Below are 24,958 nucleotides of genomic sequence, written 5' to 3'. Positions count from 1 at the left end.
GAGACAACGGACTAGAGTACAGACAACGGACTAGAGTAGAGACAACAGACTAGAGTAGAGACAACAAACTAGAGTAGAGACAACAAACTAGAGTAGAGACAACGGACTAGAGTAGAGACAACGGACTAGAGTAGAGACAACGGACTAGAGTAGAGACAACGAACTAGAGTAGAGACAACAGACTAGAGTAGAGACAACAAACTAGAGTAGAGACAACGGACTAGAGAGAGACAACGAACTAGAGTAGAGACAACAGACTAGACAACAAACTAGAGTAGAGACAACGGACTAGAGTAGAGACAACGACTACAGTAGAGACAACGCACTACAGTAGAGACAACGGACTAGAGTAGAGACAACGGACTAGAGTAGAGACAACGAACTAGAGTAGAGACAACGAACTAGAGTAGAGACAATGAACTAGAGTAGAGACAACGAACTAGAGTAGAGACAACAAACTAGAGTAGAGACAACAAACTAGAGTAGAGACAACAAACTAGAGTAGAGACAACAAACTAGAGTAGAGACAACAAACTAGAGTAGAGACAACGAACTAGAGTAGAGACAACGCACTAGAGTAGAGACAACACACTAGCTAGAGTAGAGACAACGAACTAGAGTAGAGACAACGAACTAGAGAGAGACAACGAACTAGAGTAGAGACAACGCACTAGAGTAGAGACAACGCACTAGCTAGAGTAGAGACAACGAACTAGAGTAGAGACAACGGACTAGAGTAGAGACAACGAACTAGCTACAGTAGAGACAACGAACTAGAGTAGAGACAACAAACTAGAGTAGAGACAACAAACTACAGTAGAGACAACAAACTACAGTAGAGACAACAAACTAGAGTAGGGACAACGGACTAGAGTAGAGACAATGAACTAGAGTAGAGACAATGAACTAGAGTAGAGACAATGAACTAGAGTAGAGACAATGAACTAGAGAGAGACAATGAACTAGTAGAGACAACTCACTAGCTAGAGTAGAGACAACGGACTAGAGTAGAGACAACAACTAGAGTAGAGACAACACACTAGAGTAGAGACAACACACTAGAGTAGAGACAATGAACTAGAGTAGAGACAACAACTAGAGTAGAGACAACACACTAGAGTAGAGACAACGGACTAGAGTAGAGACAACACACTAGAGTAGAGACAATGAACTAGAGTAGAGACAACACACTAGAGTAGAGACAACGGACTAGAGTAGAGACAATGGACTAGAGTAGAGACAACGGACTAGAGTAGAGACAACGAACTACAGTAGAGACAACGAACTAGAGTAGAGACAGAACTAGACAACAAACTAGAGTAGAGACAACGAACTAGAGTAGAGACAACGGACTAGAGTAGAGACAACGGACTAGAGTAGAGACAACGGACTAGAGTAGAGACAACACTAGAACTAGAGTAGAGACAATGAAGTAGAAGAGACAACAGACTAGAGTAGAGACAACAAACTAGAGTAGAGACAACAGACTAGAGTAGAGACAACAAACTAGAGTAGAGACAATGAACTAGAGTAGAGACAATGAACTAGAGTAGAGACAAGTAGAGACAACGGACTAGAGTAGAGACAACCGACTAGAGTAGAGACAACAAACTAGAGTAGAGACAACACACTAGAGTAGAGACAATGAACTAGAGTAGAGACAATGAACTAGAGTAGACAATGAACTAGAGTAGAGACAACGGACTAGAGTAGAGACAACGGACTAGAGTAGAGACAATGCACTGGAGTAGAGACAACACACTAGAGTAGAGACAACAAACTAGAGTAGAGACAACGAACTACAGTAGAGACAATGAACTAGAGTAGAGACAACGAACAATAGTAGAGACAACGAACTAGAGTAGAGACAACGGACTAGAGTAGAGACAACAAACTAGAGTAGAGACAACAAACTAGAGTAGAGACAACGGACTAGAGTAGAGACAACACTACAATGCACTGGAGTAGAGACAACACACTAGAGTAGAGACAACAAACTAGAGTAGAGACAACAACTACAGTAGAGACAATGAACTAGAGTAGAGACAACGAACAAGAGTAGAGACAATGAACTAGAGAGAGACAACGAACTAGAGTAGAGACAACGAACTACAGTAGAGACAACACACTAGAGTAGAGACAACAAACTAGAGTAGAGACAACAAACTAGAGTAGAGACAACGAACTAGAGTAGAGACAACAAACTAGAGTAGAGACAACGGACTAGAGTAGAGACAACGAACTAGAGTAGAGACAATGAACTAGAGTAGAGACAATGAACTAGAGTAGAGACAACGAACTAGAGACAACGCACTAGAGACAACGCACTGGAGTAGAGACAACGCACTGGAGTAGAGACAACGAACTAGAGTAGAGACAACGAACTAGCTACAGTAGAGACAACGAACTAGAGTAGAGACAACAAACTAGAGTAGAGACAACAAACTACAGTAGAGACAACAAACTACAGAGACAACAAACTAGAGTAGGGACAACGGACTAGAGACAATGAACAAAGAGACAATGAACTAGAGTAGAGACAATGAACTAGAGTAGAGACAATGAACTAGAGAGAGACAATGAACTAGAGTAGAGATAACTCACTAGCTAGAGTAGAGACAACGGAAGAGTAGAGACAACTCACTAGAGAGACAACACTAGAGTAGAGACAACACACTAGAGTAGAGACAATGAACTAGAGTAGAGACAACACACTAGAGTAGAGACAACACACTAGAGTAGAGACAACGGACTAGAGTAGAGACAACACACTAGAGTAGAGACAATGAACTAGAGTAGAGACAACAAACTAGAGTAGAGACAACACACTAGAGTAGAGACAACGGACTAGAGTAGAGACAATGGACTAGAGTAGAGACAACGGACTAGAGTAGAGACAACGAACTACAGTAGAGACAACGAACTAGAGTAGAGACAACGAACTAGAGTAGAGACAACGAACTAGAGTAGAGACAACGAACTAGAGTAGAGACAACGGACTAGAGTAGAGACAACGGACTAGACAAGACAAACTAGAGTAGAGACAACGAACAAGAGTAGAGACAATGAAGTAGTAGAGACAACAGACTAGAGTAGAGACAACGAACTAGAGTAGAGACAACAGACTAGAGTAGAGACAACAAACTAGAGTAGAGACAACGAGTAGAGACAATGAACTAGAGTAGAGACAATGAACTAGAGTACTGGAGAGTAGAGACAACGGACTAGAGTAGAGACAACGGACTAGAGTAGAGACAACAAACTAGAGTAGAGACAACACACTAGAGTAGAGACAATGAACTAGAGTAGAGACAATGAACTAGAGTAGAGAACGCGCAGAGTAGAGACAACAGACTAGAGTAGAGACAACGGACTAGAGTAGAGACAACGAACTACAGTAGAGACAACGAACTAGAGTAGAGACAATGGACTAGAGTAGAGACAACGGACTAGAGTAGAGACAACACACTAGAGTAGAGACAACGAACTAGAGTAGAGACAACAAACTAGAGTAGACAACGGACTAGAGTAGAGACAATGCACTGGAGTAGAGACAACACACTAGAGTAGAGACAACGGACTAACAATGAACTAGAGTAGAGACAACGGACTAGAGTAGAGACAACGGACTAGAGTAGAGACAATGCAGAGAGAGACAACACACTAGAGTAGAGACAACAAACTAGAGTAGAGACAACGAACTACAGTAGAGACAATGAACTAGAGAGAGACAACAGACTAGAGTAGAGACAACAAACTAGAGTAGAGACAACACACTAGAGTAGAGACAACAACTAGAGTAGAGACAATGAACTAGAGTAGAGAACAGTAGAGACAACGGACTAGAGTAGAGACAACGGACTAGAGTAGAGACAACAAACTAGAGTAGAGACAACACACTAGAGAGACAATGAACTAGAGTAGAGACAATGAACTAGAGTAGAGACAATAGAGAGAGACAACACTAGAGTAGAGACAACGGACTAGAGTAGAGACAATGCACTGGATGAGTAGAGACAACAAACTAGAGTAGAGACAACGAACTAGAGTAGAGACAATGAACTAGAGTAGAGACAACGAACTAGAGTAGAGACAACGAACTAGAGTAGAGACAACGAACTAGAGTAGAGACAACAAACTAGAGTAGAGACAACAAACTAGAGTAGAGACAACGGACTAGAGTAGAGACAACGGACTAGAGTAGAGACAACAAACAACACACTAGAGTAGAGACAACAAACTAGAGTAGAGACAACGAACTAGAGTAGAGACAATGAACTAGAGAAGAGACAACGAACAAGAGAGAGACAACGAACTAGAGTGAACTAGAGTAGAGACAACGGACTACAGTAGAGACAACACACTAGAACAACAAACTAGAGTAGAGACAACAAACTAGAGTAGAGACAACACACTAGAGTAGAGACAACGAACTAGAGTAGAGACAACGAACTAGAGTAGAGACAATGAACTAGAGTAGAGACAATGAACGCACTAGCTAGAGTAGAGACAACGAACTAGAGTAGAGACAACGCACTGGAGTAGAGACAACGCACTGGAGAGAGACACGAACTAGAGTAGAGACAACGAACTAGCTACAGTAGAGACAACGAACTAGAGTAGAGACAACAAACTAGAGTAGAGACAACAAACTACAGTAGAGACAACAAACTACAGTAGAGACAACAAACTAGAGTAGGGACAACGGACTAGAGTAGAGACAATGAACTAGAGTAGAGACAATGAACTAGAGTAGAGACAATGAACTAGAGTAGAGACAATGAACTAGAGAGAGACAATGAACTAGAGTAGAGATAACTCACTAGCTAGAGTAGAGACAACGGACTAGAGTAGAGACAACTCACTAGAGTAGAGACAACACACTAGAGTAGAGACAACACACTAGAGTAGAGACAATGAACTAGAGTAGAGACAACACACTAGAGTAGAGACAACACACTAGAGTAGAGACAACGGACTAGAGTAGAGACAACACACTAGAGTAGAGACAATGAACTAGAGTAGAGACAACACACTAGAGTAGAGACAACACACTAGAGTAGAGACAACGGACTAGAGTAGAGACAATGGACTAGAGTAGAGACAACGGACTAGAGTAGAGACAACGAACTACAGTAGAGACAACGAACTAGAGTAGAGACAACGAACTAGAGTAGAGACAACGAACTAGAGTAGAGACAACGAACTAGAGTAGAGACAACGGACTAGAGTAGAGACAACGGACTAGAGTAGAGACAACGAACAAGAGTAGAGACAATGAAGTAGAGTAGAGACAACAGACTAGAGTAGAGACAACGAACTAGAGTAGAGACAACAGACTAGAGTAGAGACAACAAACTAGAGTAGAGACAATGAACTAGAGTAGAGACAATGAACTAGAGTAGAGAACGCGCTAGAGTAGAGACAACGGACTAGAGTAGAGACAACGGACTAGAGTAGAGACAACAAACTAGAGTAGAGACAACACACTAGAGTAGAGACAATGAACTAGAGTAGAGACAATGAACTAGAGTAGAGAACGCAATAGAGACAACGGACTAGAGTAGAGACAACGGACTAGAGTAGAGACAACGAACTACAGTAGAGACAACGAACTAGAGTAGAGACAATGGACTAGAGTAGAGACAACGGACTAGAGTAGAGACAACACACTGAACTAGAGTAGAGACAACGGACTAGAGTAGAGACAACAACTAGAGTAGAGACAATGCACTGGAGTAGAGACAACACACTAGGAGAGACAACGGACTAGAGTAGAGACAATGAACTAGAGTAGAGACAACGGACTAGAGTAGAGACAACGGACTAGAGTAGAGACAATGCACTGGAGTAGAGACAACACACTAGAGTAGAGACAACAAACTAGAGTAGAGACAACGAACTACAGTAGAGACAATGAACTAGAGTAGAGACAACGAACAATAGTAGAGACAACGAACTAGAGTAGAGACAACGGACTAGAGTAGAGACAACAAACTAGAGTAGAGACAACAAACTAGAGTAGAGACAACGGACTAGAGTAGAGACAACGGACTAGAGTAGAGACAATGCACTGGAGAGAGACAACACACTAGAGTAGAGACAACAAACTAGAGTAGAGACAAACAAAGAGACAATGAACTAGAACAACGAACAAGACAGTAGAGACAATGAACTAGAGTAGAGACACAAACAAGAGTAGAGACAACGAACTAGAGTAGAGACAACGGACTAGAGTAGAGACAACGGACTAGAGTAGAGACAACGGACTAGAGTAGAGACAACGAACTAGAGTAGAGACAATGAACTAGAGTAGAGACAATGAACTAGAGTAGAGACAACGAACTAGAGTAGAGACAACGCACTAGAGTAGAGACAACGCACTGGAGTAGAGACAACGCACTGGAGTAGAGACAATGAACTAGAGTAGAGACAACGCACTAGTTGTTCTGACCACGTGACCTGGCCTGGAAAACTCCTGGCCGTACCTGATACCATGATAATATGGTAGATAAGTGACATTGAAGGCTGTGGCCCATTTTTACTTTTTGTTACCATCTACACAAACTGTCATCTGTTATTAAGGTGCAGCTCTACTTTTAACAAAAAAAAAACATTTGGTGACGATTACTTCCGGCCTCTGAAGACCTAAAACATCCTGTTTCGTGTTTCTAGTGGCATAACATGCATTGGTCGGTGAGTTTGAAACCTTTTTTTTACAGAAACCCCCCCTGTGCTACCCCCTACCTGGTGTTCCATTATCCATCAGTAAGTCAGTAGAAACAGGTCAAGGATGTAGCAGTCTAGTCATAACTCACATGGACATAAACAACCATTTTGACAACACATTTTCTGGGGTAATTTCTGATCTCCCCTGGTGTGTGTGTCTCTCTCACACACACACTCCAGACTAACTGTTCCTGTTGTTTCCGGTTAGAATACTGGGCATTCTATCAATTCTGAGAACCGATGTTCCGAGAAAAAAAAAAGAGAGAGAGAGAGAGCGAGCGAGAGAGAGAGAGAGAGAAAGATAAGACTTAAGCTGGGATAGATCACAGCACACGGGAAAGACATTAAAAAGCAGAGAAAGCCCTCCATAACGTATCAGTATAAATATGTACACTACCGTTCAAAAGTTTGGGGTCACATAGAAATGACCTTGTTTTTGAAAGAAAACCACATTTTTGGTCCATTAAAAACATCAAATTGAACAGAAATACAGTGTAGACATTGTTAATGTTGTAAATGACTATTGTAGCTGGAAACGGCAGATCTTTTTGTGTTATATCTACATTGGCGTACAGAGGCCCATTATCAGCAACTATCACTCCTGTGTTCCAATGGCACGTTGTGTTAGCTAATCCACGTTTATAATTTTAAAAGGCTAATTGATCATAAGAAAACCCTTTTGCAATTAAGTTAGCAGAGATGAAAACTGTTGTCCTGATTAAAGAAGCAATAAAACTGGCGTTCTTTAGACTAGTTGAGTATCTGGAGCATCAGCATTTGTGGGTTCAATTACAGGCTCAAAATGGCCAGAAACAAATAACTGTTGAAGGCCAGCATCCCGGAGTCGCCTTTTCTCTGTTGACGTTGAGACTGGTGTTTTGTGGGTACTATTTAATGAAGCTGCCAGTTGAGGACTTGTGAGGCGTCTGTTTCTCAAACTACACACTCTAATGTATTTGTCCTCTTGCTCAGTTGTGCACCGGGGCCTCCCACTCCTCTTTCTATTCTGGTTACAGCCAGTTTACGCTGTTCTGTGAAGGGAGAAGTACACAGCATTGTACGACATCTTCAGTTTCTTGGCAATGGCAATGTCTCGCATGGAATAACCTTCATTTCTCAGAACAAGAATAGACTGAGGAGTTTCAGAAGAAAGTTATTTGAGAGAGAGAGCGAGAGAGAGAGATCGTGCATTTTTAGATAGATTTTGAGTTGGATAAACTTTTGTCAGTAACATATACAGGATGCTACCCTCTACAACGTAACCTTCACTATGTCACCAGGACATATACAGGATGCTACCCTCTACAACATAACCTTCACTATGTCACCAGGACATATACAGGATGTTACCCTCTACAACATAACCTTCACTATGTCACCAGGACATATACAGGATGCTACCCTCTACAACGTAACCTTCACTATGTCACCAGGGCATATACAGGATGCTACCCTCTACAACATAACCTTCACTATGTCACCAGGACATATACAGGATGCTACCCTCTACAACGTAACCTTCACTATGTCACCAGGACATATACAGGATGCTACCCTCTACAAAGTAACCTTCACTCCAAATCAAAACTCCAAACCTACAACCTGATTTTGGACGGAATTACAGAATCACCTGGAAGGTTTACAACTACCAAAGAGTATTATTCCAAAGCTACACAGCAAATGCTCTGGAAGACAACAGAAACCTGAAAACACCATCCAACCTGGAACTGAGTGAGTCATGTTAAGTCTGAAGCTATATTTTATTTTCAAAAGCCAAGAAGAAAAGCACACTACATTACTTTATAATGACTAAATGATAAATCAAAGCTGCTAAGCTTGATACAACTTCAATTAGCACTGACGTGTCAAGTGAGAGGTGTCAAATCCCTTTAGCCCAACAACGTCAGGAGAGTCAAACAGTCTACTCCAACCAAATGGAGAGGTCTTAGAAGCTGCCTCCCGCTGTTCAGAGGTAATTAAAATACAGTACCCTGTGTATGTAAAGAACGATAAGGCAAGAAAAGATCACAAAATGAAGCTCCTTATGGAAAGTCAAGAGACACTTTTTTGCTGACTATTGCTCCACACAAACCATCCCCTGGCATGGCACAGTGCTATATTAGCACACTACCCCTCTGTTAAGAGAGGGGGTGTTGACGAGAGGTGGAAACTCAGGATACTAGACAACGAGGACTCTGAGTCAGCTAATATACATCTCTATAAGTCTGGAACAGTAATGGTACAGGGTAACCCCAAACAGTTTCAGCTGGACTTTCACCTACTCAAAGAATTAGCTCAGCAGGAGAAGCTCTCCCTTGAGAAAGATACACCCCCGAGTGGGTCAGACCAGGCCTCTTCATTATAGAACCTGACAGATGAGCTATACATACATTGGCCTAAACATTAGCGCCACAGGTAACTTCCACAAAGCTGTGAACGATCTGAGAGACAAGGCAAGAAGGGCATTCTATGCCATCAAAAGGAACATCACATTTGACATACCAATTAGGATCTGGCTAAACCCTTTATAGTTGTGAGGTCTGGGGTCCGCTCACCAACCAATAATTAACTAAATGGGACAAACACCAAATTGAGACTCTGCATGTAGAATTCTGAAAAAGATATCCTCTGTGTACAACGTAAAACACCAAATAATGCATGCAGAGCAGAATTAGGCAGATACCCGCTAATGATCAAAACTGGTTGACCTTTTTTTTTTACTATGACTTTTGTAATGTCTTTATTATTTTGGAGCTTCTGTGAGTGTAATGTTTACTGTTAATTTTTATTGTTTATATCACTTTTGTATATTATCTACTTCACTTGCTTTGGCAATGTTAACATATGTTTCCCATGCCAATAAAGCCCCTTGAATTGAATTGAGAGAGAGGTAGAGACGTAGAGAGGTAGAGACAGGGGAGGAGAGAAAGCAAGAGAAGTATGTGCATGTGTATGAGTCCATGTATGAGTGTGTGTGCGCCGATGTCCATGTCAAATACTAATCTTGGTGACCTTGGACACTAATGACAAATTGTAATGTTTCCCATTTCTTCATCTCTCCATCTTCATCTCCCTTCCCCCTCAGCTCTACAAAATAACCCTAATCAAGTCACACCAGTTGGCAATATAACCTTTCACAAAGAGAAACAGCAGGTCTTTCCCCTGGTTCAATTCAATACTTCCACTCTGTATGCATATTTCATATATTTTCTTGTAAATAATTAATTTTATTTATCCGCTTGTGTAATGTTTTCTGTGTACTGTCTGGGGTGACCAACCTGGACTCAGGGGTAGACTTAACATAGTAAACTTAAATCTTTCTCCCTCCCTTTAGTGTGATAGGATTAGGGGTTAAGGTTAGTGGAAGGGTTACCCAGCTAGCACATATTTTTGTTTTGGACCTTGGTGAGTGTGTTGTTGTCCTAAGGTTATTTGCATACAACCTTCCCACAACGTTCTGGCAGCAAAAGGTGGCGCTACAAAGTATTAACTTAAGGGGGCTGAATAATTTTGCACGCCCAATTTTTCAGTTTTTGATTTGTTAAAAAAGTTTGAAATATCCAATAAATGTCGTTCCACTTCATGATTGTGTCCCACTTGTTGTTGATTCTTCACAAAAAAATACAGTTTTATATCTTGATGTTTGAAGCCTGAAATGTGGCAAATGTTCGCAAAGTTCAAGGGGGGCGAATACTTTCGCAAGGCACTGTATATATATATATTTTTTTAAATGCCTCGTGCCCCAGCACGTTGACTCGGTACTGGGACCTCAAGTTATTGTTACTTTTGGTGTATTTATTCCTCATGTTATTATTTTTCAATTATGTATCTTTTTTCTCTCTCTGCATTGTTGGAAGTAAGTTTTTCACTGTTATTCTACACCTGTTGTTTGCAAAGCATGTGACAATTTCTTTTGACTATACATGACCATACCAACCCAGTGTAGTGTACGTAGAAGGTAAAATAGTTACACTGCTGAATACACAGACGAAGCTAGAGTTTAGAGTTACTCGCACACAGCTAAACCTGTTTGTGTGTGTGTGTGTGCATGTGTTTGTGTGTGTGTTTGTGTGTTTGTGTGTGTGTGCATGTGTTTGTGTGTACCTGCATTGTCTCTGTGTGTGTGTGTGTGTGTGTGTGTGTGTATGTGTATGTGTGTATGTGTGTATGTGTGTCTGTGTGTGTGTGTATGTGTGTGTATGTGTATGTATGTGTGTATGTATGTGTGTGTGTGTGTGTGTGTGTGTGTGTGTGTGTGTGTGTGTGTGTGTGTGTGTGTGTGTGTGTGTGTATGTATGTGTGTATGTGTGTATGTGTGTGTGTGTGTGTGTGCATGTGGCATGTGCATTTGCATGTGCTTGTGTGTTTGTTACAGTAGAGCTTTAACCTGAAAGCCAGGGAGTGACCACATAAAGTGCTTTCAGGAAAGTATTCACACCCCTTGACTTTTTCCACATGTTGTTGTTTTACAGCCTGACTTTAATATGTATTCAATTGAGATGTTGTGTCACACCACATAATGTCAAAGTGGAAAGATGTTTTTAGAATTTTTAACAAATTAATTTAAAAAATGAAATGCTGAAATGTTTTGAGTCAACAAGTAAACCCCTTTGTTATGGCAAGCCTAAATAAGTTTAGGAGTAAAAATCTGCTAAACAAGCCACATAATAAGTTGCATGGACTAATAGTGTTTAACATGAATTTCAAAAACAGATTCAACCACAGACCAGGGAGGTTTTAAATGCCTCGCGAAGAAGGGGACCTATTGGTAGATGGGGGAAAACAAGCAGGCATTGAATATTCCCTTTGAGCATGGTGACGCTAATAATTACACTTTGGATGGTGTATCAATACACCCAGTCACTACGAAGATACAGGCGTCATAACTAACTGAGTTGCCAGAGAGGAAGGAAACCGTTCAGGGATTTCACCATGAGGCCAATGGTGACTTTGAACCAGTTACAGAGTTTTTTAGATCGGAGAAAATGGAGGATTAATCTACAACATTGTAGTTACTCCACAATACTAACCTAAATGAGAATAAAAAGAAAGCCTGTACATAATAAAAATATTCCAAAACATGCATCCTATTTGCTGTAAGGCACTAAAACAGCAAAAAAAAAGTACTTTATGTCCTGAATACAAAGTGTTATGTTTGGGGCAATCCAACACATCACGGAGAACCACTCTTCATATTTTCAAGCATGGTGGTGGTTGCATTCTGTTATGGGTATGCTTGTCATTGGCAAGGACTAGGGAGTTTTTTTTAAATAAAAATAAATGGAATAGAGCTAATCACGAGCAAAATCCTAGAGGAAAAGCTGGTTTCCACCTTTCAGCAGGAGTTGCTTACCTAGACGACATTGAATGTTCCTGAGTGGCCGAGTTACAGTTTTGACTTAAATCTGCTTGAAAATCTAATGGCAATACTTGAAAATGGCTGTCTAGCAATGATCAACAAGCATCTTGACAGAGCTTGAAGAATTTAAAAAATAATAATGTGCAAATATTGTAAAAATCCAGGTGTGCAAAGCTCTTAGAGATTTACCCAGAAAATCTCACAATTGTAATCACTGCCAAAGGTGATTCTAATTGACTTCAGGATGCGGTCATACCTGGTGGTAGAGAGAGGTGAGCACCGGAACATCCTGTCTGCCTCCTGACTGTCCATATCCTTATCCTGGAACATCCTGAGTATTGACTCAGGGGGTTGAATACTTATCTAATCAATATATATTAGTGTATTCATTATTTATTTATTTATTTTTTCCACTGAGTATTTTCTGTAGATTTTTCACAAAAAAATGACAACTAAATCCATTTTAATCCCATTTTGTAACAGAACAACATTTTGGAAAAGTCAAGTAGTGTGAATACTTTATGAAGGCATTGCATGCAGTCATGGTCCTGACAAACATGCAGTAAAGAAGGAAGTATATGAAAGAAAGAAAGAAAGATGCTACCATCCCGGTTCCTAATGGGCATATTAATATTGCCTGTGGATAAATGTGGATATTGATCTGTGCTCTTTATGCAACACTTGTATCAGAATATGCATCTCAAATGGCACCCTATTCCCTATATAGTGCACTACTCTGGTCAAGTTGTCCATCATAGGGAATAAGGTACCATTTGGGACGCATCCAGAGTGTGTGGGAGACCGACCCGTAGAGGAGTGGAGGTGAGGCCAAGTGTGCTGTGTCTATGACTCACAGTACAGAGAGGGTGTATTTATTTATTTTACTTAGGGTCCACCCTCTTCTGTGTTCCCTGGAGTCTCGCACTTCATACAGTGAGTTTGTTACACTGATCTGTCTGTTTCTCACGCCTACACACGGTACTGTAAGTGCTGCTACTACAGGATGTGCTAAACCCAGTGCTCTCAACAAGCTCAGGGTACGCTTCCCAAATGATACCCTATTCCCTATATACAGTAGTGCACTACTTTTGAACAGAGCCCTGGTCAAAGAAGTGCACTATAACCCGGGAATAGTGTGTAATTTGGAAAGTGTACTACTTTTGAACAGAGCCCTGGTCAAAGAAGTGCACTATAACCCAGGAATAGTGTGTAATTTGGGAAGTGTACTACTTTTGAACAGAGCCCTGGTCAAAGAAGTGCACTATAACCCGGAATAGTGTGTAATTTGGGAAGTGTACTCAGAGGATGCTTAGGGATGATGGCACGCGTCGAAGGGACCGTGACTGCTCTAGTTGCACTAAGGTTGATTAACTACTTAGTGATGTGGTTCAACGAGTTTATAATGAGTGGTCTGTTTGTTTCAGTATGGGATGCTCATGTGGTTTGGTGTGTGTAGTATTGGATACTCATGTGGTTTGGTGTATGTAGTATTGGATACTCGTGTGGTTTGGTGTATGTAGTATTGGATACTCATGGGCTGATCAGTTTATAATGAGTGGTCTGTTTGTTTCAGTATGGGATGCTCATGTGGTTTGGTGTATGTAGTATTGGATACTCATGTGGTTTGGTGTATGTAGTATTGGATACTCATGTGGTTTGGTGTATGTAGTATTGGATACTCATGTGGTTTGGTGTATGTAGTATTGGATACTCATGTGGTTTGGTGTATGTAGTATGGGATACTCATGTGGTTTGGTGTATGTAGTATTGGATACTCATGTGGTTTGGTGTATGTAGTATATGGGATACTCATGTGGTTTGGTGTATGTAGTATGGGATACTCATGTGGTTTGGTGTATGTAGTATTGGATACTCATGTGGTTTGGTGTATGTAGTAGTATTGGATACTCATGTGGTTTGGTGTATGTAGTATGGGATACTCATGTGGTTTGGTGTATGTAGTATGGGATACTCATGTGGTTTGGTGTATGTAGTATTGGATACTCATGTGGTTTGGTGTATGTAGTATGGGATACTCATGTGGTTTGGTGTATGTAGTATTGGATACTCATGTGGTTTGGTGTATGTAGTAGTATTGGATACTCATGTGGTTTGGTGTATGTAGTATTGGATACTCATGTGGTTTGGTGTATGTAGTATGGGATACTCATGTGGTTTGGTGTATGTAGTATGGGATACTCATGTGGTTTGGTGTATGTAGTATGGGATACTCATGTGGTTTGGTGTATGTAGTATTGGATACTCATGTGGTTTGGTGTATGTAGTATGGGATACTCATGTGGTTTGGTGTATGTAGTATTGGATACTCATGTGGTTTGGTGTATGTAGTATGGGATACTCATGTGGTTTGGTGTATGTAGTATTGGATACTCATGTGGTTTGGTGTATGTAGTAGTATTGGATACTCATGTGGTTTGGTGTATGTAGTATTGGATACTCATGTGGTTTGGTGTATGTAGTATGGGATACTCATGTGGTTTGGTGTATGTAGTATGGGATACTCATGTGGTTTGGTGTATGTAGTAGTATTGGATACTCATGTGGTTTGGTGTATGTAGTATTGGATACTCATGTGGTTTGGTGTATGTAGTAGTATTGGATACTCATGTGGTTTGGTGTATGTAGTATTGGATACTCATGTGGTTTGGTGTATGTAGTATGGGATACTCATGTGGTTTGGTGTATGTAGTATTGGATACTCATGTGGTTTGGTGTATGTAGTAGTATTGGATACTCATGTGGTTTGGTGTATGTAGTATTGGATACTCATGTGGTTTGGTGTATGTAGTATTGGATACTCATGTGGTTTGGTGTATGTAGTATTGGATACTCATGTGGTTTGGTGTATGTAGTATTGGATACTCATGTGGTTTGGTGTATGTAGTATTGGATACTCATGTGGTTTGGTGTATGTAGTATTGGATACTCATGTGGTTTGGTGTATGTAGTATTGGATACTCATGTGGTTTGGTGTATGTAGTATTGGATACTCATGTGGTTTGGTGTATGTAGTATTGGATACTCATGTGGTTTGGTGTATGTAGTATTGGATACTCATGTGGTTTGGTGTATGTAGTATGGGATACTCATGTGGTTTGGTGTATGTAGTATTGATACTCATGTGGTTTGGTGTATGTAGTAGTATTGGATACTCATGTGGTTTGGTGTATGTAGTATTGGATACTCATGTGGTTTGGTGTATGTAGTATATTGGATACTCATGTGGTTTGGTGTATGTAGTATGGGATACTCATGTGGTTTGGTGTATGTAGTATGGGATACTCATGTGGTTTGGTGTATGTAGTATTGGATACTCATGTGGTTTGGTGTATGTAGTATGGGATACTCATGTGGTTTGGTGTATGTAGTATTGGATACTCATGTGGTTTGGTGTATGTAGTATGGGATACTCATGTGGTTTGGTGTATGTAGTATTGGATACTCATGTGGTTTGGTGTATGTAGTATGTAGTATTGATACTCATGTGGTTTGGTGTATGTAGTATTGGATACTCATGTGGTTTGGTGTATGTAGTATGGGATACTCATGTGGTTTGGTGTATGTAGTATGGATACTCATGTGGTTTGGTGTATGTAGTATTGGATACTCATGTGGTTTGGTGTATGTAGTATTGGATACTCATGTGGTTTGGTGTATGTAGTATATTGGATACTCATGTGGTTTGGTGTATGTAGTATTGGATACTCATGTGGTTTGGTGTATATAGTATGGGATACTCATGTGGTTTGGTGTATGTAGTATTGGATACTCATGTGGTTTGGTGTATGTAGTAGTATTGGATACTCATGTGGTTTGGTGTATGGATAGTATTGGATACTCATGTGGTTTGGTGTATGTAGTATTGGATACTCATGTGGTTTGGTGTATGTAGTATTGGATACTCATGTGGTTTGGTGTATGTAGTATTGGATACTCATGTGGTTTGGTGTATGTAGTATTGGATACTCATGTGGTTTGGTGTATGTAGTATTGGATACTCATGTGGTTTGGTGTATGTAGTATGGATACTCATGTGGTTTGGTGTATGTGTATTGGATACTCATGTGGTTTTGGTGTATGTAGTATTGGATACTCATGTGGTTTGGTGTATGTAGTATTGGATACTCATGTGGTTTGGTGTATGTAGTATGTAGTATTGGATACTCATGTGGTTTGGTGTATGTAGTATTGGATACTCATGTGGTTTGGTGTATGTAGTAGTATTGGATACTCATGTGGTTTGGTGTATGTAGTATTGGATACTCATGTGGTTTGGTGTATGTAGTATGGATACTCATGTGGTTTGGTGTATGTAGTATTGGATACTCATGTGGTTTGGTGTATGTAGTATTGGATACTCATGTGTAGTATTGGATACTCATGTGGTTTGGTGTATGTAGTATTGGATACTCATGTGGTTTTGGTGTATGTAGTATTGGATACTCATGTGGTTTGGTGTATGTAGTATTGGATACTCATGTGGTTTGGTGTATGTAGTATTGGATACTCATGTGGTTTGGTGTATGTAGTATTGGATACTCATGTGGTTTGGTGTATGTAGTATTGGATACTCATGTGGTTTGGTGTATGTAGTATTGGATACTCATGTGGTTTTGGTGTATGTAGTATTGGATACTCATGTGGTTTGGTGTATGTAGTAGTATTGGATACTCATGTGGTTTTGGTGGTAGTATTGGATACTCATGTGGTTTGGTGTATGTAGTATTGGATACTCATGTGGTTTGGTGTATGTAGTAGTATTGGATACTCATGTGGTTTGGTGTATGTAGTATTGGATACTCATGTGGTTTGGTGTATGTTTGGATACTCATGTGGTTTGGTGTATGTAGTATTGGATACTCATGTGGTTTGGTGTATGTAGTATTGGATACTCATGTGGTTTGGTGTATGTAGTATTGGATACTCATGTGGTTTGGTGTATGTAGTATTGGATACTCATGTGGTTTGGTGTATGTAGTATTGGATACTCATGTGGTTTGGTGTATGTAGTATTGGATACTCATGTGGTTTTGGTGTATGTAGTATTGGATACTCATGTGGTTTTGGTGTATGTAGTATTGGATACTCATGTGGTTTGGTGTATGTAGTATTGGATACTCATGTGGTTTGGTGTATGTAGTATTGGATACTCATGTGGTTTGGTGTATGTAGTATTGGATACTCATGGGCTGATCAGTTTATCGGCTGTGTCTGAATACTCCTTCTTGTGCTCTAAATAGTAGGCTTTTTTTGTGGTATGTGAAAATAGAACGTTGTATATGTGAAATTTCCAAATTGTAGTTAAAGCTTTAAATGTGTAGTCATTTTGGCTTTTCATCGAGTAGAATTCGCTGCACACTATAGAGAAGGGGAATCTTCTTTCCAAACCCATGTGTGTTTGACAACAGCTTATAATCAGATAGGGAGACTCGCTTTACCAAAATGAACAAATGCTGGGATCAACTCAATTGCGCATTACACGACTCATTGTTAGTATGGTTGAGCTAGTACGTTTATATTTGTTGCTTATTGAATGCAGTTTTACTAAACAATATGTTCTAAATAGTATGTGGTACGATTAGTACACAGTATGGCTTTTTAGTAAGTAGTAGGCAAGACACAGCCATTCACAAGACAATCCTGTTATTGTATTACTGTATGAATTCCATAGGCTAAGACCAAGAAAAGACCCTTGCTTGCTCAATATAAGCTGGGAACTAAGGATACATTTTGAAGATATAGTGCTCGTATGCTACCACTGGTCGTTAATGAAGCTTGAGTTGGACTGTGGCTCGTTCTCTGTATCTTTATAACCATCAAGATTCTTCATTTTTAAAATTATTATTGCTGGACCTAAAATTTTAAAAACACCAGCAAATCAAGCTCCAAGTGATTAACTTTTTTAATTTTTATTTATCTGTTCCAAAGTGTAATTGAAATGCATTCCAGGTTACTACCTCATGAATCTGGTTGAGAAAATGCCAAGAGTGTGCAAAGTTGTCATCAAGACAACTGGCTACTTCGAAGGATCTCAAATATATTTTGATTTGTGTAACACTTTTTTGGTTACTACATGATTCCATATGTGTTATTTCATAGTTTTGATGTCTTCACTATTATCCTAAAATGTAGAAAATAGTACAAATAAAGAAAAACCCTGGAATGAGTAGGTGTGTCAAAACTTTTTCACTTGTACAGTATGCACTTTAAGTGTGCTTGTGCAGAACTCCCTCTGGTGAATGGGGAAACATCTATGCAACCCCCCACCCCCCACCCCCCCCCCCCAGATAAACTGTACTAACACACCTGTTTGACATTGTTCAGCTCTCCCTGCACCTGCAGTTGAAGTCTCTCGGACTCTGCCAACTGCTCCTGAAGAATGTAGAGACACGGCAACAAAAAAGAACATAAATTGTCTATATACTGTATATGCTCATGTATTCACGTTTCTCTTTTCTGACCTACTAATGTTTGATATCTCGAACTCCGGTAATATGTACCTGTAGTTTCTTGATTTCTCTCAGAGCCTCGATGTGGTCTTTCCTCAGTCTCTCCATCTCCTCTAGGTCATCAGAGTCAGACAGTGAAGACTGATAGATAGACAGACGGACAGCTTTAATGCATATAAAAACATACTACTATACTACACATATTACACCTTCAAGCAGAGCATCAACAGGGCAACATTCATAACCACTGCATGTCAAGTTTACTACAGCAAACATTAACGCTACAACAGACAAACACTCTTTGGGGCTGTTTCCCAGATACAGATTAAGTTTAGACCTAGACTACAAAGCACTTTTAATAATGGAGATTCTCAATTGAGCTTCCTTTTTAGTCCAGGACCAGGTTTAACATGTGTCCGGGAAAACGTCCCTTTGATTTAGCATACAGATGTAAGATCTTAATTTGATCAACCAGTTGCAGGAGAAATGCCGAGAAATGGAATGGAATGCAGGACATTTAAAACATGTAGTAGTGTATTTGAGGTTTAAAAAGGCTTCTGAAGTTCAGAATTTCCACTTTGAAATTTCTGACTTGATTTTCCCTTACGTAAAATGTATCAACCCCTTACAAAAATGTCCACATGATAATTCACATTCCTGTTATTTTATTTTCCTGCTGTAGCAATTTGGGTCAAAGTAAGATCCTACAACTGTAAGACATAGATCTGCAAATAATTTTCAAAATCATCATACCTATATCAAATTTCACAGTCTGACGTGCACGTAAACTACTACAGTACATTAGATTTTATGTATTTACACAGGAAACCCATTGAGGCTGGAGTGTGCAGATTTAATATATCCTACCTGTGATTTGGTGGGTGACTCTAGGAGGCTGGAGAGGTCTTCTGACACAAACTTTAACCTCTGACCTCCCACCTCTGACTCCTCAAACTGTAGTTTGAACAGCTCCCGCGTCAGCGTCTCAAAGTCTGTACACAGAGAGGCAACGTGTGTTTTATAATCACAATCTATAAATACAGTGCATTCGGAAAGTATTCAGACCCCAGACTTTTTCCACATTGTTACATTACAGCCTTGTTCTAAAATGGACTAAATAAATGTTTTCCTCATTAAATCTACACACAATACCCCATAATTACAAAGCAAAAACAGGTTTTTAGGAATTTTTGCAAATTTTTTTTTTTTTTTAAAGTTATCTTTTTATTTGAAGTATTCAGACCATTTGTTATGAGACTTGAAATTGAGCTCAGGTGCATCCTGTTTCCATTGATCATCCTTGAGATGTTTCTACAACTTGATTGGAGTCCACCTGTTGTAAATGCAATTGATGCGACATGATTTGGAAAGGCACACATCTGTCTATATAAGTTCCCACAGTTGACAGTACACGTCAGAGCAAAATCCAAGCCACAAGGTCAAAGGAATTATCCGTAGAGCTCCGAGACAGGATTGTGTTGAGGCACAGATCTGGGGAAAGGTACCAAAACATTTCTGTAGCATTGAATGACCCCAAGAACACAGTGGTCTCCATCATTCTTAAATTGAAGAAGGTGAAATCCCTGAGCGGTGTCCTTCCTCTGCAGCAATTGAGTTAGGAAGGACACCTGTATCTGTGTAGTGACTGGGTGTATTCATACACCATCCAAAATGTCATTAATAACTTCACCATGCTCAAAGGGATATTCAATGCCTGCTTTTTTTACCCATCTACACTACCGGTCAAAAGTTTTAGAACATCTACACTTTAGCTCAGTGCGAACGTTGCCTGTAATCCATGGCTTCTGGTTGGTGTATGTACGTACAGTCACTGTGGGGACGACGTCCTCAATGCACTTATTGATAAAGCCAGTGACTGATGTGGTGTATTCCTCAATGCCATCGGAAGAATCCCGGAACATATTCCAGTATGTACCAGCAAAACAGTCCTGTAGTTTAGCATCTGCTTTATCTGACCACTTCTTTCAATCGACCGAGTCACTGGTGCTTCCTGCTTTAATTTTTGCTTGTAAGCAGGAATCAGGGGATGGAATTATGGTCAGATTTGCCAAATGGAGGGCGAGGGAGAGCTTTGTACGCGTCTATGTGTGTGGAGTAAAGGTGGTCTAGAATGTTTTCCCTCTGGTTGCACATTTAACATGCTGATAAATCAGTTCTCTTTCATTTCTAAGTTTCCCTGCATTAATGTCCCCGGGCCACAAGGATGAGCGTTTTCCTGTTTGCTTATGGCGGAATACAGCTCAATGAGTGCAGTTTAGTGCCAACCTCGCTCTGTGGTGGTATGTAGACAGCTACGTAAAATACAGCTGAAGGGCCTCCCGGGTGGCGCAGCTGTACTGACTCTGGGTTCGCGCCCAGGCTCTGTCGTAACCGGCCGAGACTGGGAGGTCCATGGGGCGACGCACAATTGGCCTAGTGTCGTCCAGGTTAGGGAGGGGTTGGCCGGTAGGGATATCCTTGTCTCATCGCGCACCAGCGACTCCTGTGGCGGGCTGGGAGCAGTGCGTGCTAACCAAGGTTGCCAGGTGAACGGTGTTTCCTCCGACACATTGGTACGGCTGGCTTCCGGGTTGGATGCGCGCTGGGTTAAGAAGCAGTGCAAGCTTGGCTGGGTTGTGTATCAGAGGACGCATGACTTTCAACCTTCGTCTTTCCCGCGCCTGTACGGGAGTTGTAGCGATGAGACAAGATAGTAGCTCCTAAACAGTGAATAGTGAATAGAATAGTGCAGTGAATAGAATAGTGCAGTGAATAGAATAGTGCAGTGAATAGAATAGTGCAGTGAATAGAATAGTGCAGTGAATAGAATAGTGCAGTGAATAGAATAGTGCAGTGAATAGAATAGTGCAGTGAATAGAATAGTGCAGTGAATAGAATAGTGCAGTGAATAGAATAGTGCAGTGAATAGAATAGTGCAGTGAATAGAATAGAGTTTTTAGAAAGTAGACGTAAAGAAAGATTGGTTAGAGAGAACGAGATCACTAAAGTCAATGCTTTGATCTCATTGGATAATACAGTAATTTTTTTTTTTTACTCCATTCTATGTTAGCGTTCATTCATAGGCTAGGTTGTAGAAACCTCATGATGGGTGCAGGGAAACCTTGAGCTGGGTGAATGTCATATGAATGTAATAGAAATAAAACCATGCTCATATGTAAAATAAATCATTCTCCCTCATCTTAAAGGGCACCGACCACTGAAAGAAGTTAGCTATCATCTAACATGTTCAGGGAATGCATGATGGATATTTTGATGTGCAACATGTCAAAATAGGGTCCAGAATGATCAGATATAATTTTGGACCATTAGAGATGAATTTGCCTACATGTTTTTGTGCATATTGGCCTAGGCCTAGGCTATTTGCTACATAATTTAGGCCTACCACCTGTGAAAGTTAGAACTCAAAACACACTAGCTAGATTGCTCACTCTAAATATGATATTGTTGCTAGATAGAAATGCAATTGATCTAACAGTAAATGTAATGTCCTACAAAAATGTTCCATTGGTAGGCCTATATAGGCTCTTGATATAGGCTATTCATCGCAAATGGTGCTCTCAGCTCCGTTCTGTTAGCGTATTATCTCAATTATATACTCCATTTTTAAAGTGGTGTTACGTCCTCTATATTGATAGTTGAGAAATAATTGTTATACTCACATAAATATGAAACTCTCCTCTTTTTTAACAACAGTAACAGTAGTTGTTTTAAAAACTCTCTTTCCCGGAATTACATTTCAAAATGATGCTCAACTGTCACTACTGTGCTTATCAGAATGCATCACTCCCTTCCTCCGTGTGCAAAGGGGAGAGAGGGAATGAGAGCCAGCACTGAAACAGAGACAGAGCAGATACTTTCATTGCAGGAAGCAGCCTAATGCACATTACTGTTCACCAAATAATGGTTTTAGAACTAAAAAATCTGCAGGAATGCTGTGAAGCCTAATCACCAACATAAGTCAAATTGTTTTGGTAAGAGGGCAATGTTGGTTTCTGTCATTTCCTTTTCTCATCCCATCTCTAGATAGTTTTGTTGTCTATCAAATTGTCTTTTTTTTGCCATGGTGACAGAGGCATATTTTTAAAGACTTTTCAAGGATGTGCAGACACCCTGTGAATGTGTTTGGGATAAGTATCAGCCATCAGGGTTAAACGTACATTGTCTTGCCCTGGAGGCAGAACTAAGCGGTTTCCACTAGATGGGCGGGCTGCAAAGTCAAAAGGGTCAGGTAAGGTTATGGGGAAGTGTAGTCTTACCAGCGTAGGCCACTGTCAGAGCAGCGTTAGAGTTAGGGTAAGGTTATGGGGAAGTGTAGTCTTACCAGCGTAGAACACTGTCAGAGCAGGGTTAGGGTCAGGGTAAGGTAAGGTTATGGGGAAGTGTAGTCTTACCAGCGTAGGCCACTGTCAGAGCAGGGTTAGAGTCAGGTAAGGTTATGGGGAAGTGTAGTCTTACCAGCGTAGGCCACGGTCAGAGCAGCGTTAGAGTTAGGGTCAGGTAAGGTTATGGGGAAGTGTAGTCTTACCAGCGTAGGCCACTGTCAGAGCAGGGTTAGAGTCAGGGTCAGGTAAGGTTATGGGGAAGTGTAGTCTTACCAGCGTAGGCCACTGTCAGAGCAGGGTTAGAGTTAGGGTAAGGTTATGGGGAAGTGTAGTCTTACCAGCGTAGAACACTGTCAGAGCAGGGTTAGGGTCAGGTAAGGTTATGGGGAAGTGTAGTCTTACCAGCATAGGCCACTGTCAGAGCAGGGTTAGGGTCAGGGTCAGGTAAGGTTATGGGGAAGTGTAGTCTTACCTGGTTAGACCACTGTCAGAGCAGGGTTAGAGTCAGGTAAGGTTATGGGGAAGTGTAGTCTTACCAGCGTAGAACACTGTCAGAGCAGGGTTAGAGTTAGGGTAAGGTTATGGGGAAGTGTAGTCTTACCTGCGTAGGCCACTGTCAGAGCAGGGTTAGAGTCAGGTAAGGTTATGGGGAAGTGTAGTCTTACCAGCGTAGAACACTGTCAGAGCAGGGTTAGAGTCAGGTAAGGTTATGGGGAAGTGTAGTCTTACCAGCGTAGAACACTGTCAGAGCAGGGTTAGAGTCAGGTAAGGTTATGGGGAAGTGTAGTCTTACCAGCGTAGAACACTGTCAGAGCAGGGTTAGAGTTAGGGTAAGGTTATGGGGAAGTGTAGTCTTACCTGCGTAGGCCACTGTCCCAGCAGGGTCTGTTTGTAGTCTGGCCCTCAACGTCTGTCTCTGTGCCTCTGTAGGATTCAGTCCCAATGCATCCAGAGCCTGGCAACACACACAGAGTTACACACACACACACCATACCCTTAAATATGACCACACACACAGACTAGTAAACCACACACACACCTAGCGTGACTAAGCATGCTGGATGTGAATACTGCCTATCGATATTGCCATGATGTCGTGGGAGAATGATTGGAGCAGCTCGGACAGCGCACAGTGAACACACTGAACACACACGTTGGCTGTACGGTGCAGTGTAATCAGGCCAGAGCACATGACAGGCCAGCAGCAGTAATAGCTTATTGAGCAGTGTCTCTGCAGGGATGAGGCAATGTCAATACAATCAATACACTGCAATGACCCTAATGTCAAACCACATCCGTACAGTACATACACACACCATTATAAACATTCCCATACACAAACACTAATTCTTAGACACATACATTAAACACTGATAAACACACACTCTTCCACATCCACACGCCCACACTGACCTGCTCCAGCCTCTCCAGTTTGAGGCGACAGATGGAGCTGAGGGAGCACTTCCTTTGTGGTACGAGACTGCTGACTGGCTGCCATACAGTGGAGGATTCTGGGTAGAGGGAGACGGACAGGTAACCAAGTGAACCAATAACTGGGTATAATAACGCATAACATTGTTGTTGTTTATGACAAATGTATTACATTTGTTGCATATACATGTGGAAAAAGAAAAGCTTATAAAATGGAGGAGGAGAGAGAGAAAGAGAGAGTGAGCAAGAGAGAGAGGGGGCAGAGGCAGAGGGAGAGGCAGAGGGAGAGGCAGAGAGAGAGGAGAGGCAAAGAGAGAGGCAGAGGCAAAGAGAGAGAGAGGGGGCAGAGGCAGAGGGAGAGGCAGAGAGAGAGGGAGAGGCAAAGAGAGAGGCAGAGGCAAAGAGAGAGGCAAAGAGAGAGGTAGAGGCAAAGAGAGAGGCAGAGGCAAAGAGAGAGGCAAAGAGAGAGGCAGAGGCAAAGAGAGAGGCAAAGAGAGAGGCAAAGTGAGAGGCAGAGGCAGAGAGAGAGGCAAAGAGAGAGGCAGAGGCAAAGAGAGAGGCAAAGAGAGAGAGAGGCAAAGAGAGAGGCAGAGGCAAAGAGAGAGGCAGAGGCAGAGAGAGAGGCA

The 24,958-nt window shown here is 41.1% G+C and overlaps 1 protein-coding gene across 1 annotated transcript in view; it reads right to left on the bottom strand.

The window, feature by feature from the left end:
- The window catches only part of LOC112236147 (syntaxin-binding protein 4), a 95,544-nt gene extending 70,984 nt beyond the window's left edge, over nucleotides 1-24,560 (bottom strand). Inside the window, exons 1-5 of the mRNA XM_042306298.1 lie at nucleotides 24,315-24,560; nucleotides 23,760-23,856; nucleotides 19,426-19,550; nucleotides 18,610-18,699; nucleotides 18,416-18,481 (exon numbers count right to left, since the gene is read on the bottom strand). Coding sequence (XP_042162232.1) covers nucleotides 18,416-18,481; nucleotides 18,610-18,666 — 123 coding nt within the window. The 5' untranslated portion in view covers nucleotides 18,667-18,699; nucleotides 19,426-19,550; nucleotides 23,760-23,856; nucleotides 24,315-24,560. The remainder of the gene's footprint in view (nucleotides 1-18,415; nucleotides 18,482-18,609; nucleotides 18,700-19,425; nucleotides 19,551-23,759; nucleotides 23,857-24,314) is intronic.
- Between the last annotated feature and the right edge of the window lie 398 nt (nucleotides 24,561-24,958).

Source organism: Oncorhynchus tshawytscha, linkage group LG25 (assembly GCF_018296145.1).
Source record: "Oncorhynchus tshawytscha isolate Ot180627B linkage group LG25, Otsh_v2.0, whole genome shotgun sequence".
In the NCBI taxonomy this organism is placed as follows: domain Eukaryota; kingdom Metazoa; phylum Chordata; class Actinopteri; order Salmoniformes; family Salmonidae; genus Oncorhynchus; species Oncorhynchus tshawytscha.
Note: the sequence above shows the minus strand (reverse complement) of the source record. Positions and strands in the feature narration are given on the sequence as shown.